Source organism: Phocoena sinus, chromosome 11 (genome assembly GCF_008692025.1).
Source record: "Phocoena sinus isolate mPhoSin1 chromosome 11, mPhoSin1.pri, whole genome shotgun sequence".
NCBI classification, from domain to species: Eukaryota; Metazoa; Chordata; class Mammalia; order Artiodactyla; family Phocoenidae; genus Phocoena; species Phocoena sinus.
In genome coordinates, this window is record NC_045773.1 from 5,639,959 (window position 1) to 5,658,426 (window position 18,468).

Below are 18,468 nucleotides of genomic sequence, written 5' to 3' on the forward strand. Positions count from 1 at the left end.
TCCAAGTCAGTTTGTATTAAATCGTCCAGCATGTTTATGTAAAGCAGGACTCTCAGAATGACCACCAAGGGGAAATAATTTTGCTAACAAAAAAGTAATACCTATAATTAATTTAATGCTTACAATAAGTGTGAAAGAAAATGCAAAGCTATTCTCTTTCAAAGAATATAAGGGACCTCAGCTAGCTGGTATGCTTGTGATCCTTTTGTAAACAGTATCTCAAGGGCTAATTTAATTAGAAATAGAACAAGAAAAAATGAGTGTTTGCGTTTCACTTAGAGAACCCAATTATCGTTATTTCATTGACTTACCAGATTTACATAAAGCCACAGAAAAACCTCTGGCACCGGTGCCAAACAATTTCAGTATGAAAATTAATACTGCCAAGTTATTTTGAGACCAATTAGCTTAGCCATTCAAAGAAAAAAATGTGCTCCACTGAAGAGCACGTAATCCTAAAACCTGCATTTCTGAAGACAGAAGTGCACACAGACGTCCTTGAGGCCCTGACTCGAGAAGACAGAAGATGCCTTAAAGGACCTACAGAAAAAAGGAGCTCACGGATAACTACTAACAAACAGCTTTAAATCTCAACAGAGACACTTGGGATGCATAACGATAGAACAGGAGCTTACTTTACTTTTGAAGAAAAGAGAGAAAGAGTTACTCTAAGTTTTTGAGCACCTAAAATTAACCAAATTTATCAACATTGTTTGTCAAATCTGAGTTAACTTTTTTAAACTTTTTTTTTGGCTGTGCCGCACGGCATGTGGGATCTTAGTTTCCTGATCAGGGATCGAACCCGTGCCCCCTGCACTGGAAACTCGGAGTCTTAACCACTGGACCACCAGGGAAGCCCCCTGAGTGAACTTTTTAGAGAGACTGACTGGTCAGGATTGTGCTTCTCATAAGACAAGACTCGGGTAAAGTTTTCAAAGAAAGCGTGTCATCTCAGAGTGGAGAGACTATCCCTAGAATTCAATCCCTTTCAGAGTGCCAGATGTAGGCTACACAGCAAAGTCTCAAATTATAACTGAGAGGCCAGAGTTTGGGATTAATGACCCCAACGCTATTTTGCATAACACTTGAACATGGAAGTCTTATCAAGAATCATGAGTTTTAAAAGCCCAGGTTAAACCACTGGGCATTAGAAGGCTTAAAGAGGTATCCAAAAGGAAATCAGCTATAGCACACAGTGTGCATGTAAAAATAACTCAAGACTATCTCAAAGCCTATTAAAAAATGAGATGCCATCACTGTAGTTTTGAGATACATCAGCCGTTTCCCATTACAATGGAGGACATACCAGCTCTATTTTTAGAACCTCTGGAAAGATCAAAGCTGAATGGGCCCTTTTATTGGCTCCCGATCCAGGGCCCTAATCTCTGTTTACTCCTTCTTTGTCATTATGTAGATCTCCGAAAGACACACCACCAGGACCGCCTGCTACCCCTCATCCCCTGAGTAACACTTAAAAATTGCTCTGGGACGGTCGGTACAAGCGAGGAGCTCTCTGGGGAGGAACAAAGACGAGTAAAGTTCAAATTCGAGTCCAAATTACCATCGTGATTCAAGTACTAATACAGAACTATAGTGATCTAATCCAGTCTCTCTCTCTACACTATAAACCACACTTTCTCAGGCTGGTTTCTCTGTGAGAATGAATACAGATAAAATGAAAACACAATCCTTTCTGGTTTGGCATTGTTAGGCCCTCCCCTCCTCCACAGAAAGCCCTCAGTTGGTTTCAGTGCCTCCGGCTAGTAAGGCTGAAGAGCTCATTTTAAACAAGTCCCATGAATGTAGAACGACTTACTTTGGAAGAACAAGCTGTACATTTGTCAAATGCCAGGCTGACAGGAAGGACATTATCAAATCGCGACAGAAATCCTCGTATCTAAAAACAAACACAACAAGGCACATCAAGCCCAGAATGACACACCTGTGAAGTACGTGTGTCGCTTCTGACAAGAAGCGGGAAACAATTAATAGGGTGCTCCTGGTACAGATTCACAAAAATGAAGTTCAATGTAGATATTTTCCCTCGTACTATATAATCAGTTTGAGGAAGAACTATATGAGGTCCTTTATTCCATTAAGAACCGGTCTACAAGCCTTGCACATATTTGAGACCTAAACACAAACTGACTCCAAAATATAAAAAGAAAGCTGTAAAATCTGAAGTATTGTTTTCATAAATGTCTTCAAATATATAACCAGTCAACTAGTTTATTACTGACAATTCTCGTGTATGTTACAGTGAATATAGGACAAGTGTGCATTTTTAGGATGTGGTATTGGAGTGCGGCCTCACTAGGTAAGAAGGGCTGGGGACTACAGAAGGCAGAAATGGTCCTAAATATAGATCCAGTTACTTGCCTGAGTTGGAACAGATAGGGATAAAATGGAGCGCATTACCAAGTTTATGGGGAAACAGCGCCACCTTGAGCACCTCAGTTATAATTTCTGAATCACAACTCATTTCCATTTACGGGGTGTCAGTTATAACCAGGTTTCGCAAACTATAATTTAAGTAATCCAGACACTACACTTCCAGAACTACACTGACACCAAAAGGGGACTTTAAACTGTTACATATATCATTTAAACATTATTACTAAAAATATGTATGGTGAAATCTCTAAAGTCTCCATAGGACTCAACATTTACAATAAGCCAAACACCACCAATCTTCTCTTGAGTTAATTTATTTGGTCTTGACAACCACCCCACTGATGAAACTCCGGCTGGGAAGGGTGAAGCATCTTGGCTCAGGTAAACAAAAAGTGACAACGCTAAGATTCAGAAGCGGGCCCCTGATCCCAAACCTGGCCAGGCCCTGGCCTGGGCTCCCTCTCTCCTTCCTTTCCCTTCCCTCCCTCTCAGGACAGCACAGCTTTTGTCTTCAATGTGAGGGCTCACCACACATTTAACAGCCTCACTTGAATACAGCAAAAGAACCAAACCCCCACCCCCCCCCCTCCCCCACAGTCCTTGTTGCCTTTAGCCACCCTATCAACACTCCCCCAAAACAAAACCAAGGAAACCTGGCGGACTCTTTAAAGAGACAGGCTTCTGAGTGTGGGCAACTCCACCTTTAAGCCCCACACTGCAACTAGTCAGTCTAGTTACATTTGCATACTTATTGCTGGAAGATCTAACGTTAAAGGAAATGCCTATAGCAATCTTTTAAACGTCGTCATCTATATGTTATGAGATTTCAATGTAATCCAAGATCAAGAGAGTGTTTGGTAGAAATGATAAGCTAGATAGCTGGGATAAGTTAGCTGGCCTCACAGTAAACCTTTGAAAATGTGACAATCTTTAGTTCTCTGTATCTCAGGAAGGTGGTGACCATTTCCTAATACAGTGCTTGAGGCACAAGCAGGGTCCTAAGTTTGCTCTCCAGGTCACCAAAACAAGAGATGGCAAACCAGCAGAAAAGACTATAACGGCAGGTCACAAATGGGTATGTTGAGATCCTCATGAGATCTGGAAGTTACAGGCCCAAAGAATTCTCATAGTGAGTCTCCTTCTATCTCAATGGCTTTAATATTAAATTTACCTAGAAAAATATTTATCATATGTAGCATATTTTCCATGAAAATGTTCACTGATATGGCCTACAGGTTAAGGTCTCCATATAGGTTTCATGAAAAGGTCTCCTGATTCTCTTTTCTCTCATACAGGTAATAAACTTTGTGTTGTGCAAAGAAATACTGGTATTTTTCTCTGCTAAACTGTTCCACGATTGGAGGTGCGGAGTTAAAGGCGAAGGGAAGGGAGACAGTAGACCCAGTTAGGAGCGGAAAGGAAGGGAGAAAAGGGAGAGGAAGGAAGGAAGGAAAGAGAAAATATAAACCCAAAACACAGGTGGTGAGCAACAGAAAGGAGCCGAAGTGAATGGGGTGGCCAAGCAAGGGCACCCACACCATTGTTTAGCACCCCAGACAGCTCTTTACCAGGAAACTGACTCATTTTCCCAGGAAATGAAGTAGAATAACATCTGTGTGTGAGGCCTTTCAAATTCCCCAAGTTGGTCTCAGAAGGCTCAGAACTCCACCAAACTAATTCCAGTTTTAGGAAATTCAAAAGAGGAAGGCCTGTTCTCACACCAACTGCGACAGACTCCTAACGGGCACCTCCACAGGTGAGCTCTCTCCCTCCCACTGAATCCAACACTCTGCTATGGATTAATTTTCCTAAGACACAGCTCTGAGGTGTGTCACTTTTTATCAGCTTCCTAGAGCTGACCAAAAAAGCAGAGAATTCCTCATGCTGGCACTCAAGGTCCCCCCTAATCTGGGCCCATTTTGCCTTTCTGATCTTTTCACAGGCTTCATACAGCTACTAAGCTCAAGTACAACGTCCCTCTCAAAGACACTACTGCGTTGCTGACCTTGTCTCACGCCGAATTCTGTGACTCAGAGCACTTCCTTTGGAACCAGCTATATAACCAAATCTACATCTTCCATAATAGTCACTCAAGCTCATACACACCTCTTTCATAAATACTCAATCCACCCACCACTTGACTTAGAGATAACGCCTTCATTACGTGAAATCCTTCTTTTTGGTATTTATCACCAAAATAACTTATGTAATAGTTATTTCTTTAAAAAACAACAGGTTTACTGAGATAAAATTCATGTACCATAAACTTACTTTAGAGTATACAGTTCAGTGGCTTTTAGTATATTCATGGAATTTTGTAAACATCACCAAAACCTAGTTTCAGAACATTTTCAGCACCCCCAAAAGAAACTCAGAACCCCTAAGAAATTAGTCCCCATTTTCCACTTTTCCCAAATGCTGGCAACTACTAATCTACTTTCTATTTCTATTGATTTGCCTAATTTGCCTATTTCCTACAAATGGAATCATACATGACTGGCTTCACTTACTATATTGTATCATGTGTATTTCATTCCTTTTTATTGCTAAATACTATTCAATTACATGGATATACCATATTTTGTTTATTCACAAGTTGAATAACTTTTGGGTATATATATAGAGAGTGGCATTAATGGATCTCATGGTAACTATATGTTTAACATTTTGAGGACCAAAGTGACTGCACCATATTACTTTCCTGCCAGCAACATACGAGGGTTCCAATTTCTCCACCTTCTTGTCTCTTTGAGGTAGCCATCCTAATGAACATGAAGTGGTAGCTCACTGTGGTTCTGATTTGCGTTTCTCTAATGACTAATAGTGTTGAGCATTTTTTCATGTGCTTCTTGACCATTCATATTATCTTTCTTCAGAGAAATGTAGATTCAAATTCTTGGCCAAATTTTAAATTGGGTTTTCTTTTTATTGTTGAATGTTAAGAGTTCTTTATATATTCTGGATATGAGTTTCTTTCAGATATGATTTTGCAAATATTTTCTCCCATTCTGTGGGGTGTCTTTTCACTTTCTTGATGGGTGTCCTTTGAAGCACAGAACTTTACTTTCTTGATGTCCTATTTATTTTTCCTTTGGTTGCTTGGCCTTTTGGTATCATAGATAACAAACCAATTCTCACCCAAGGTTAAGAAGAGTTAGCATGTTTTCTTATTTAATAGTTTTAGCTCTTACATTTAGGTCTGCAAACCATTTTGAGGTGTTTTTTTATATGGTGTGACATAAGGGTCCAAATTCACTGTTTTGTATGTGGAAATCCAGTTAACTGGCAAGAAATGACCATAAATGTCAGGGTTCATTTCTGGACTCTCAATTCTATTCTGTTGATCTATATGTCTACCTTTATGACAGTACTACACTGTCTTGATTATAGTAGCTTTGTAGTAAGTTTGGAAACTGGGAAGTATGAGTCTTCTAACTTTGTTCTTCTTTTTCAAGATTATTTTAACTATTCTGGGTCCTTTGCCTTGCCAAATGAGTTTTAGAATCACCTTGTGTAATATAATTACTTAAAAAATTACTTTTTAATCTCTCTTGCTTTTAGAGGGCAAGATATAGGTTGAACTATTTGCATCTGTCCATAGCAGAGTGATTTGCTCATAACAAATACTAATTATTAATTATGGAATGAGTGGATGAGAAAAACACAAACATCCCAAAGCCAACCAAATTATTCATACCTGAAGTATTCAGAGGAAACACATCCCAAATAAACCACAAGAAAAACTCCATCTTACCACCATTCACATCTTCCAGGCAATATGAAGCCCTTCCCCATCAACAACTCTTTAAATCCCCTGTATTACAAATGCACTGAGCTTCCGCAATATGCTCTGTGTTCCCTGAAATCTTACAAGAAATGCATAAAATTTAAAGAGCAGAAGTTGCTACTTAAAATTTTAGCACCTTCCTTAGACATGCATAGAAATCCCAGAGCAAATCTAAAATCCAGGCACCTGATGCAAAATCCTAATAAATATATTCTACCTATTTAGAGAGGCCAGGCACCAATTCACAATCAAAGAAGTTATAAGGATTTGTCCCTTGCTTGGGTGGAGAAAAATTCGCCAACACCCTCCTACTTAGAAGTGTGCAAAGTATATGAAACAATATGCTCATCTGGTATTTTTCGAAGCCTGCCTGATCAGAAGAATCCCCTGGAACTTGACTGAAAAGATCTGAAGTAAGGCCAGAGCATGTGCATGTTTAACAAGAGCCCAGGTGATTCAGAGCCTTTGGAAGAAGATGCTTTCAGTTACCAACCTCATTTGCCCCTTCCCGTGGTTTAATCTATACCCTCAGCATCACCTGCTGTATGTCAGAAAGCAGATGGAAGCAGTTAGCAAGCCTCTCCCTCCTTTCCACGTTTTTTATGCATAGCACCACCACACCCGGCTAATTTAGCCACATCTAAATTAACATCTAAATGACAAGATTTTATAAAGTGATTTCTCCATCCACTCTAAGGCCTCTTGACACGGCTCAAGGTACAGTCTTCCAACTTTGGGGACTACACACAGCTTACTCTAAACCCTTATTTGATTATAATATTTGCTGTCAATCTTTCCTTATAGGAGGGTAAGTATTAAACGGCTCTTTTTAAAAATTTTAATTCGACCTATTATAAAAGTAATAAGCATGACAGAAAACAAAAGAGCAAAAAAATAACCCGTACTCCCATAGCATATTTACTCCTGTCTTCCTATTTTTTTAAATATATTTAAATACTTAACTTCCTTTTAAACAGCCTCCTGAATACTACTGGCTTCTCAATCTCTCCCCTCCCTAGAGGGGGAAAAACTGCCAATTCCACAAACACACGAACACACACACATGCGCCTCTACTAGAGGGGCCAAACTTTGCCTGCCTCGCTGCATATTTTATTTTCTAAATTACACTGATGAAGGTTTTTTTTCCTCTTGATGCTGAAAAGAATAAAGAAGATATTAAAATGGCCTGTATGAAAATCCAATCAGTGGTTGCCTGGGTCTGAGGGTGGGGATATTACCATAGAAAAGGCACAAAGTCAGTTTTGGGGATGGATGGAAAAGCTCTGGACCTCATTTGCGGTGGTGGTGGTCACATGCAAGTGTACACACTCGTCTAAACTCATTAAAATGCACGTTTAAACGGGTACATTTGACTGTACATAAGCTATGCCTCAAAAAAGGTGACTAAAAAAGGTTCATAACCTCATTAACATTTTCCAAACAATACAGAAAGGTACAAAATGAAAGCATAAAGTCCCTATTGCCCCCAATCCCTCTGCCTCAAAAAAACGAAACAAAAAAAACAACCAAAAAAAGCCCCTCCAGCATCAGTTTCCAATGTAGCCTTCCAGGGAAAGAAAAAGTGTTTTACGAATAGACCACCTCTACAACACGCGTCTCTTTGCTACCCCCTGAATATTTAAAAACCCCACCTGGGAAGCTGGGAGAAGTACAATTACCTTGGGTTTCCTGGCTCCCTTCCCTCTCTTCACCCCCAGGCCCCACAAAGGGCAGAAGGAGCTTGAGTTGAATCCCCGTCTTCAAACACCAGCGAGGCGCATGGTTGTACTTGCGCTTGGCTAACAAGGCCTCACGCCGCCCCGACACCCCGACCCGGAAGGAGCAAAGATGAGCGCAGAGATGACGCACAAAGCCTCAGAGCCAGGCCTATATAGGCTCCCGGCCTCCCTCCCCCCCTCGGGGCGGTTCCCAGGAGGACAGTGGGCGGTCCCGGCTGGATTCAATACGCGCATCTGTGCGCATCTAACTAGCATCCAAAGGTTGGAAGGCAGGAACACCTGTTTGGGGGTGTGTCCTAGGGACTAGGAGTCCAGGGCCCTTTTGGAAAGAGAACTAGGGCCGGTGGGAGCACAAAACTCAAAAGCCATGACCAACGAGCAGGATTTGGTCCGTGTTAACTTGACGAGTCACGTGCTTTGTCCCACAGGATGCCATCAAGAAACCATCTTTATAGAATGAAGTCGTTGTTCTCAAACACCTAACGTCCCTGGAGGTTGTCATTCAGTGGATCTGGAACAGGGCTGGGAAGTGTGTATTCTGGAACGGCTCCCGAGGTGATTCTGATGCACCATCCCTGGATTAGGCTGTCTTCCACTTAAAGGCTCAAGGACTCCAATTCTATGCCCAGATCCTCTGTTATCTCCTCCGGTCTATTCTCTGTACAGCAGCCAAACCTGATCACGTCACCGCTCCGCTTATGACTTTTCAACGGCTCTCCGCTGCCCCTGGGTTTAAGATGGCCTGTGAGGTCCTGCCTCTCCTCCTCTTCCCCTGTGCTCTCCCAATTCTCTACGTTACAGGGACACTGGTCGCCTTTCAGATTCTCAAACTCACCCATCTTGTCTGCCTCTCCTGTGCCTCCCCTAAAGTGCTAACCCCCCTCCCTTCTCCCTCCATAGAAACCACTGCTCCCTCCTAACCTTGGAAGCCTTGCAGGAGGGCGTGTCCTGACATCCTGTGGAAATGGTAGCCTAGGGGACTGAGCAGAGGGGCAACATCTGCTACGTGCCATCCCTGTGTCTGGCTCTCCGGAGTGTTTTCACATACTCATCTCATGTTGCCCTCACTACCATCCTGGGACTTTCCCCTGTATTCTAGATAAAGAAACCGAGGCTCAGGGAAGTGGCTTGGCTCGCCCAAGATTCTACAACTACCAAGTGGTAAAGCCAGGGATCTGAGTTCTGTTCCTTCTCTCCCAAGTCTAGGGGAAAAGGGTGAAAATCAAGGAGAAGGTAAAAAGAACGGAAGAAAGAAAGGGAAGACCAGAGGAATTAAAAAACAAATAAACACCCCCTCAAAACCAAAAACTCAATATCAAGATGGCTGCCATCAGGGTCTGAGTGGATTAAATTATCTTCAGTCATTTGTGCCCAGTCAGCTACAAAATAAATAGATCAGGAATAGAAAGGGGTCTCTTCCATTCTGGGCAGCCGTTCATGGTGTTTACACCTAAGCTGAGTGAAAGTGGCTTGAGCCCCAAGCCCACCTTGAGGTGGGAGATAGATGGGCTCCAGGTTAGACATTTACAACTGGCCTTCTGTTAACATTTCATGGGGCAGGAAAAAATGGGCTTCAGGCCGGACACTTACAACTCGCCTCCTGTTTGCATTTCCTGAGATAGGAGATAGGTGGGCTTCAGGTTAGACATTTAAAATCAGCCTCCTGTTTGCTCTCCGAAATGGAAGCAATGACAGAGACAGGGTAAAAAGCCAAGTTTTGTCTCTTGTGGATGCCTTAAGGTAACAGTCATGGCAAAAACGAAGAGGGGCAAAACCTCGTTTGAGTAAAGGATCAAGGGATCTCCACTTCGCCCCTCCTTGGGGCAAGGGAGACACTACACATGTGTAGAAAGGCTCCTTGGGGGTCAAAAGTCAGGGGACAACTCCATGCCATGGTGACTCTTGCTTCTCCCAGATGCCTTCACGTCGGGGTCCATCTTGACTGTGGGGTGAGTGTGCACCTAAGGGGAGGGTCCTGAGACAAATTAGCCAGGGTGGGACAAAGCAAGATGATTGGCCAGAAGGGAGACAAAAACCTGGAAAACTGCCCCCTCATAAAGGATTTAAACTTCCTAAAGGCGTTACTCTCTCTCTCTCAGTTCTCCCGTGCGTCTTTCCGCACGTACTTTGCTTTTCCAAGAAACTTTCTACTTTTCTCTTTACTTTCTGCCTCCTTGCCTGAATTCTTTCTTGACAAGGCAGGCTAGAACTGTGGGTTTAGGCCCTAGCCACTGGCCTCTGTGGTCTAGCAGTTAGGACTCCCGGTCCGGGGACTAAGATATTGCTTCCAGCTACTGCTCACTGCTGCTTGCTGCAAGTTGCCGCTTACTGCTGCGCGCGTCCAAAAGCAACCTCCCCTGGATGGGAAGTGAAGAGCCAATGCCCAGAGATAAACAGCCATTCTGAGAAGGCACAGTTGCAGCCACAGCAGAAACCTGCTGCTTTGACTTCACACCGGTTTCCAGCAGGCCTGGCGGTATTTCTAGAGCTTGGAGTTTGCATAAATAAGAGCTAACTCCAAACTCCGCATCGCTCTTGGATGTTGCAGAGAGTCTTAACCAAATTCAACGCCAAAATAAAGTTTAGCAAATGCAAAACCTCAGGCGCACCACAGAGGTATTTGTTTCAGACAACAGCTTCAGCTACCACCACTAACCCACCTCTCACTGTCAAACAGGGGCCACCAAGGGGCAGAAGAAGCAAGCTGGAAATGAGCCAGCACCATCCTTAGAAAAATAGCGCAGGATGGAACTAATCCTTCCAACCCTTCCCTGCACACTCACTGCTTCCAGGGTTTTACGAGATTCCTTGTAACTCCCTTTTTAGGAGGATAGATAGGCGCCCACTTTACCATTTTAATTAAAAGTGAAAGAGAAAGATAAAAACAACATTTACAAATGTCCCTTATGTGGCCAGAACTGTGCTAATGTAATTTAATCTATAATGTAATTTAATCTGTACATGAATCCCAGTTGTTTAGTATATTATTATACCCGTTTTAGTAATTTAAAATATGAAGTTCAGAAAGGATCAGTAACCTGCCCAAGGTCACACAGTGACAAGTGGCAAGAACCGCCTTGAACCCTTTTGTCAAATGGATGAAAATGAAATTAAGAGGCAAAGCTGGGATTCTAATCGGATCTGTATGATCCAGAGCCTTCTGGTTCCCTCCCACGCGAGCCTCCCAAACAGGACAGCCCCATCGGGTGAGCAAAGCTCGTGGGGCACAAGTGACATCCTTCAACTGATAAAATTACGCCCAAGTCCTCTTGGGCCAAGAGATGCTACCTGAGACGCTCTGGAACTCTGGCACTGTGTGTAATTTATCCCCCACTTTGCGTGCCAGGAGCGGGGAATGCCCCTCTCTTCTGCTAGGGCCTTGCAGGCAGGGAAGCCCAGACCTTGTCGGATCTTGTACCCAAATCCCTTCTGTATTCAGGGGCCTCCCCATTGGAATGAGACTTCACCACATCTGAGTGGCTTGGGGTACATCCACCACCTTAGAAACTCCAAAAGGCAACTGAACCAATACGCTCGTGCTGCGTGCCGGTCCACCGAACTTCTCTGAACCTAATGGCGCTTTGGCACGGCGTCACCGTTTGGGGATCACCTGCTGCAGGGATGACTGGAGGGAGGGGGAAGGGAGGATGAACAGGTCACAAACCACAGTAGCTGAAATGGTGAAACAGCAGACGTTTGGACTGTCTATTCTTCCTGCCCTTTCCATTGCCATCAATTCGAGGGGTACAGAATCGGAGGGGGAAGGAGATTCCTTTTCTCGGGCTACATCTCAGGAAATACGCTCTTAGTGCTTATCTTCTTAACCTCCTTCCTCAGCAGTCAATCCGTCCACACCCCTAGAGGCACACTGAGGTCAGCATTTCGGAGCACGGTAAAGAGACCTTATTGAAAGCGAATGGCCTGAGGATTTGTGGGGCACAGCCTGTGCAGACAGGCCAAATCAAGAGCAGGCCGAGGCTTGGCTAGAGACCACAGCTCTAGCTCGGCTTTTGTCTCACTGGGAGATTTCCCAGGCTGGTCCCTGCCCAGGTTCTGTCCTAGTTTGGGCTTTGTTCTACTCTTCTGAAAGTAACTAAAACAAAGAACTTGAAAGCCCGAGAGAACTACGGGTTGGCAAGTCCAAACCCCTAGGAGGGGCGTACCCATCCAGGGTCTTCATTCAGTAGTACTTGAGGATCAAGAGTCCATTTGCCCAAAGAGAAAAAACGTGAACTGCCTGGTCCATGTTGGTATCAAGCAGGACTGCTTATATTCATGGCCACGGTTTTCAGACAACTACTGAATTGCCACAATGCTTTTCGTTCTCTGAGGGATGTCCAGTCAAATGATCGGCAGCTACATCGGCTGTTAATTTCTGTCACATTTCTGTCTCACCAGCCTGCACACCAACTTCCTGGAGACATCAGGAGTGGCCTCGACACTTGATAACTCCTGAACTGTGCCTCCCGCCAAAGAACCAGAAAAAGGGGTCTGGCCTCACAGAACAGTCACCACCCCAGGAGCCAGGAAAAGACAACCCCGCCACCTTTTTTTTTTAAATAAAAGATCCCACTTGCTGGGAAGCAGAGGGAATAACAGTATGTGCTAAGATCTACAGTGAAAAAGTTCTCTCTAGCAAAGAAGCCAGACTCCAAAGACCATGTATTATATTATTTCATTTACAGAAAGTTCAAAATTAGACAAAGTCTCCCAAGGTGTTCGGAGCCAAGAGCTGCGTGTCTCTGTGTGGGAAGGAGGCAGTGATAATTGAGGAAGCATGGGGGGAAGTCAGGGAACTTGATAACACTTCATTTTGACCTGTGTGCTGGGTACATGAGTGGTGTTCATTTTGTGAGAATCCAAGTTGTATACTTAATGATTTGTGTGACTGTGTATATTTTATACATAGATAAAAATGACAAATTAAAAAACATTCCCTTCATAGGCAGAAAGTGGCTTATACTCATTGCTGCATGCTTGCAGAATCCCATCCACACACAGTGGGCCGGAGACTTTTGAAAAAGAACAAACCCATAAGCCTATTTTCTCACCTTCAAGTGGCTTTTTCACGGTTTTCAAATGCAATAAGAGGTTGTTTCAGGCTGAATATCACTGAATTTCAGGGACTAATCAAGCCTTTTTCTGCACTTGGCCAATCTCTGGATAAGCCAAATTCGGCCTGTGGTCCCACGGAGAGATGGACTAAGTAATCCTCAGGCCTCCCAGGTCTGACACGGGGGAGAGCTGAGACGCAGAGAGCATGGGCGAAGTTAAGCAACTTTCCCCTGATTACACAATGAGTCGCCGGTGGGCGGCCTTGTGATTCTCGGTCCAAGGACTATCCCTTTTCTACTACATCTCATTCCACAAGGGCCAATTAATAAACACTCTCCTTTGGGGAATGGAGAAAAAATGAGCCCAGGGAACGTCACTGGCTATTCTCTGTATACAAAGCACACATAGGGGTTTACCGAGTTCCTCTCCAACAGGAAGTCATTTGTCTCAAGAGAGCCAGGAAAGGAGGGGTAAGTGCTGAGTCTGCATTGCAACACAGCCAGTGTTTTTGTGGAAAACGGTGGTCCCCTAATCAAAACACAGTTGCATAAATGGACTCACTCACTTCAAAAAGAAAAAAAAAGAAGAAATTTAAAGCCTTATAAAATAGGGACCACACAACCCTGACTAATTTTAAAGCTCTTTCTCCACTGTCTTTTTTAGAAAGTAGCTAAAAATAAAGGCTTGAAACTTGAAATAATGTAAGCAAGTAATCACACACACACACACACACACACACACACACACACACACACACGCACTGGGCTTTTCCCATATATGGCTGCATTATTCTTCAGACTTTGAAAAGGCCAAATGAAGAGATGGCCAACAACCAAAATAATCCTTCAGACATTTGAAAACTAGGAGAAAGAACTAGAAGAGAGGGTGAATGACAAACAATTGCAAGGCCCCATGGGGGTAAATAACACTGAGAGGGATTAGTTGCCATAGCACTTTAAAAACATGGGCACATGCATTTTGACACCGGACCCCTTCTATAAAGAAACTGTTTTGCCCTCTGGCCTCAGCACTGAGAAAACTACAACTGCGGTAATTAACATAAAGGACTTCAAGAGGGAAACCAGTGCAGGGGCATGACTGAAAATTTAATTAAGGCCCTCCTCAGCATGAGATCTGTAAAGGAGATGAGGGCACATCTCAAGGTCAGAAGAAAGGGAAGGAGACATGTGAAAAGGGATGAGGGTGAGGATTCAGATGAGCACATCCACAGCAGAGGTTGGCTCTGGAGGACAGCTTCCTCATGGGGATGAGGGGGGCTTATTACAGGGCCTAGTGGGTCCTACTTGAAGTGTTTCTGCAGAAAAGATTAACCCATTCATGTCAAATAAATGCCATCTTGAGTGAGGCAGGCTGGAAAAGTCACACTTGCATGGTGTTGTGTGCTTTACCAAGCCTTGTCATAGACAATCCTGGACACAAGGTAAAGCACCTGCTTTGACTGATACAGAAACTGAGGCCCAGGGAGGTAAGTGACCTAACACAAATCCATGACAGGTGACGTAGTGCAAGTGGCCCAGAGCAGCGATTCGAAGCAAACTCTCCCAAAATGCAGGCCGGGGCTATTTCCACTCACAAAACCTCAGACGCAGCCCTGGTCAGAGTGCCGAGTTTAGGTATGGATTTCGGCATATCCACTACCTCTATGACCGTGCACAAGTAATTTCCCCTCTTCTGATTCAGACCCTCAACCAGAAAATGACAGGGCAGGTGTGCGTCGGCAGCGAGAGAGACGAACGCGACCTGCGTGAGTCACCCCGCTCTCTGCACGCGTCTGTGAGTCTGTCCTCACAAGCCGCCAGATGGGACTGTCGGGTGCTCTCACTGCTCCCCTAACTAGACAGCCTTCCTGCTACAGACTGAGATATACACACGGAACCCAGAGAAATGATTTCCAAAAAGTAAGACCAGAAAACCTCCAAGAGCACAGCGACGACAACTGGCGAAGAGGCAACACGAATTTAACATTTTCATCTCACTTGCTTTTTTTTCTCTCTCGCTCTCTATGGGTGGACCTTCCCTATGATGCCTCAGATTCTTTTTTCTGAAAAGACACCCCACTGTCTGGTGACACTGTGCACTTCCAATGGCCTTCCCATGCATGCCCAGAAAGCCTTCTATTATTTGGCTTCTACTATTTATTATTTCTTAATTATTATTAAGGAGTCAGTAATAATAAACAACAGCAACAAAACTAGCAGCACCATCTACTGAGGGCTGTGACGTACCAGGCACTGTCGCTAAGCCCTTTCTATATAACATCTCTCATCTCTACTGCTACCAGCTGAGGTCGGTATTCTTGACTCCATTTTCTAGATAAGAAAACTAAGGCTCAGAGAAGTTTAATGACTTGGCCAAGGAAGGCCATCTTAATAACTGCCGGGCTGGGATTTAAGCCGCTGTCTGGTTGGTTCCAAAGCCCGTTCTCTCTTGTTCTACTCCATCACGAGGCCCCTAGTCAACGTGCTAAATGCTAAATCAAGACTCTGGGTAATGCTGCTTGTTCAGGATTTCTTCTCGTCACCATCCTGCAGAATGGGATCTCCTCCAGGTGCTCATAAAGAATTCCCACTGAAGTACCAGGGAAACTGGAGGGGTAGAGAGGGTGGGAGAAGAGGTGGGCTGGGATGACCCCAAATACTTTCCCACTGCACCACTGGGATCGGGTCCAGAATTGTGATTTCATTCCCAGTCACTAACCTGGTGAGGCACGAGCCCGAGAGAGGTTGGAGGCTCATTCATGCGGTCGTCACTGCTGCTGGCAATGGCGTAGCCCCTGAGAAAAGGAAACCATTAGAGCTGTTCACTTCATTAAAATCTATGTTTAATTCCTGTGAGGACAATCTGGAGGAGATCCACATAAGATTTATAAGGATAACCGAACACCCCTTGCTAGGCAGCATAAGTTAGGGGAAAAAAAAACCCTAATTTCCCTGGGAGGAAGGCAGAAGAATAGTTTAAAAAAGAAAAAGCTTGTGTTTTAGAGTCAGAAAGACCAGAGCTTGTGAGCACAGGCAAGTTGCTTAATTTCTCTGTGCTTCAGGTCCATCACCTATAAAACAGGAATAAGACAGTTGTGAGAAATGAATTAGGAGTAAGTTAGATAAATTGCCAAGTGCAACATCTGGCTGATGTTAATTCCCTTACTCTCAAATAGTCTCATAAAACACCACAGCACATTGTTGAATTGAACTGAAATTTTGAAACAGAAAACCTTCCAACCTTAACCTGCTGAGGTGATGTAAATGCTACCACGATGGAGGAAGGAGAAAGAAAAGCGAGGGATTAATCGGGCGGAACGAATACTCCCTCCCGAATAACAGTCTGATGTTTACTTATGTTACAGAAGAGACGTGACACAGACCCTGGTTTTAGCCTATGACCAAGGCAAATGTGGCAGACAGAGGGTCAGTGTCAAGGACTCAGAGCCAGCTCTGAAAGATTTTAACCCAAATGCTTCCTGTTAGGGGGCCACAATAAACATAGGTGCCAGGGGGATGACAGAGATGAGAGGAAGACAAAAAAAGCTGCTTATTTTCATTTAACTCTGAAGCATCTATACTGTTACCTATGCTACCAACATAGTACAGAGGCTATCTTTTCAACTTCAGAGAAGAACTCTGAGTTATACGGTAAATAGAATATTCATGTTGATTTCTGAGAACTTGAAAAACAAATCTTTCAAACATTCAATTCTTTCCTGCCTGTATTACAAACAGCATAGCAGAGTGATTAAAAACAGAGTTTGGAGCCAAACTGGGCTGTGCTTAATCCCAGCTTTACTACTTATCAGCTACGTGAATTTCAGCAACTTAGTTATCTTCGCTTTGCCTCAATTTCCCCATCAAAAAGGGGACAGATAAGAGTTCTTTCCTAATCTGTTTGCTATGAGGATTAAATGAATTACTATTTGTAAAGTGCTTAGAATAATGCCTAGCACAACGTAAGCACTATGTAAGGGTTGAAAATAAGACAAGTCACAATGTGTTTGTCACACAGTGAGGTGTAAATACCTGTTTGGCTCCAGTCTGCCTTCACTATATCACACTTGAGAGCAGGGTCTCCAGCGGACATTGAGAGAGTCTTAAGTTGTTTACTAAGTTTTCTTTTGCTTCTCTCTTTTCTTCATTTTCTTTCCTTTCCTTTTCTCTTCTTTTCGTACCTTCTTTCTTTTTCTAAATTACTGACTCTATTTTTTAAAATTAATTTAATTTTTGTCTCACTTTTATTTATTATAAGATGAATTACTTCTGTTGTTTGTAAGTCATAAAGTAAGATCTTCTCCTTGCTTGGAGAAGAGAGGGTGTCTAGACCACAATTGTGCTAATTTTTATATCTGTAATATAACATATATACAATGTGTTACACATAGAGACTACCGAAAGGCCCAAGGTCAAGTTGAAACAAAACACACCAGCCTACTCCTTGCCTTCCTCTCACATGCAAGCCTAATCCTATGAGTGCTTAATAAATTAAAAAATATTTTTATAACTGGCGTGGCATTGGTGGACTAAGTGGTCAGGACCAGTCCCCCCATTGAGAACAAATAGGAAAGCTAGACAAAGTACACAGACCTCTGTTTGAAAGCATCAGAGAGCTACCACAGTAAGGGAGAATTACAGAGCTAAGGTTTATAAGAGGAGGGAAGCCCACAGAGGTAAATCAGGCATTTGCAAGGGGAATTTTCCCCCATAAAATGATTGTCAATGTCCAAAAGCAGTGGCCACAAGCTCAGAAGCTGAACAGTGATACTCACTGACTCATGAGGCTGATGGGAAAATCCAGAGTTGAGGTCTGCCAATAAGGAGGAACCATGGAAAATATCCAAGGCTTTGGATTGGGATCATACAGGGGTACATCCTCAGACTAACGGTGAACCGGAAATAGATAAGCCCTAATTGAATAAAATGTTCTAGGATGGTAGTCCCCTTGGCCTAGCAGTTTGCCAGAAAGAAATGTAAATCACATCTCTATAATTTTTCAAATATAATGTCCAGTACTCAATCAAATATAGCCAAGAAGATACAAGGAATTGAGGAAATTTAAATATTGATTGGATATGTGGTAATATTAGGGAATTGCCTTTAATTTGCTTTTATATGTAAAAATAGTAAAGATACATACTAAAAAGATATATTTTTATGAATGAAAGCTATGTCTTGGATTTGCTTTAAAATAAGTCAGTGGAAGGAGAAAAACTGTGGACAGTAATACAGATAAATGATGACTGGTAATTGTTGAAGCTGGATGGTGCATACAAGGTGGTTTCTATATATATACACAAATTGTGTGTGTGTGTGTGTGTGTGTGTGTGTGAGAAAGACGATATCTATATATCTATAGATATTGTATTTTATAGATATTGTTTTTTTAAAAAAACCCAAAACCAGGTATATGAGGAGACAATACATAACCAAAAGCCAATAAAAACAATAGACAATAGGAACAGACTCATAGGAGATCCCATTAATGGA

At 43.1% G+C, this 18,468-nt stretch overlaps 1 protein-coding gene across 1 annotated transcript in view; it reads right to left on the minus strand.

Moving 5' to 3' along the window:
- The window catches only part of ATG7 (autophagy related 7), a 245,835-nt gene that overhangs the window by 154,165 nt on the left and 73,202 nt on the right, over positions 1-18,468 (minus strand). The window contains 2 exon segments of the mRNA XM_032647922.1: positions 1,817-1,897; positions 15,695-15,770. Coding sequence (XP_032503813.1) covers positions 1,817-1,897; positions 15,695-15,770 — 157 coding nt within the window.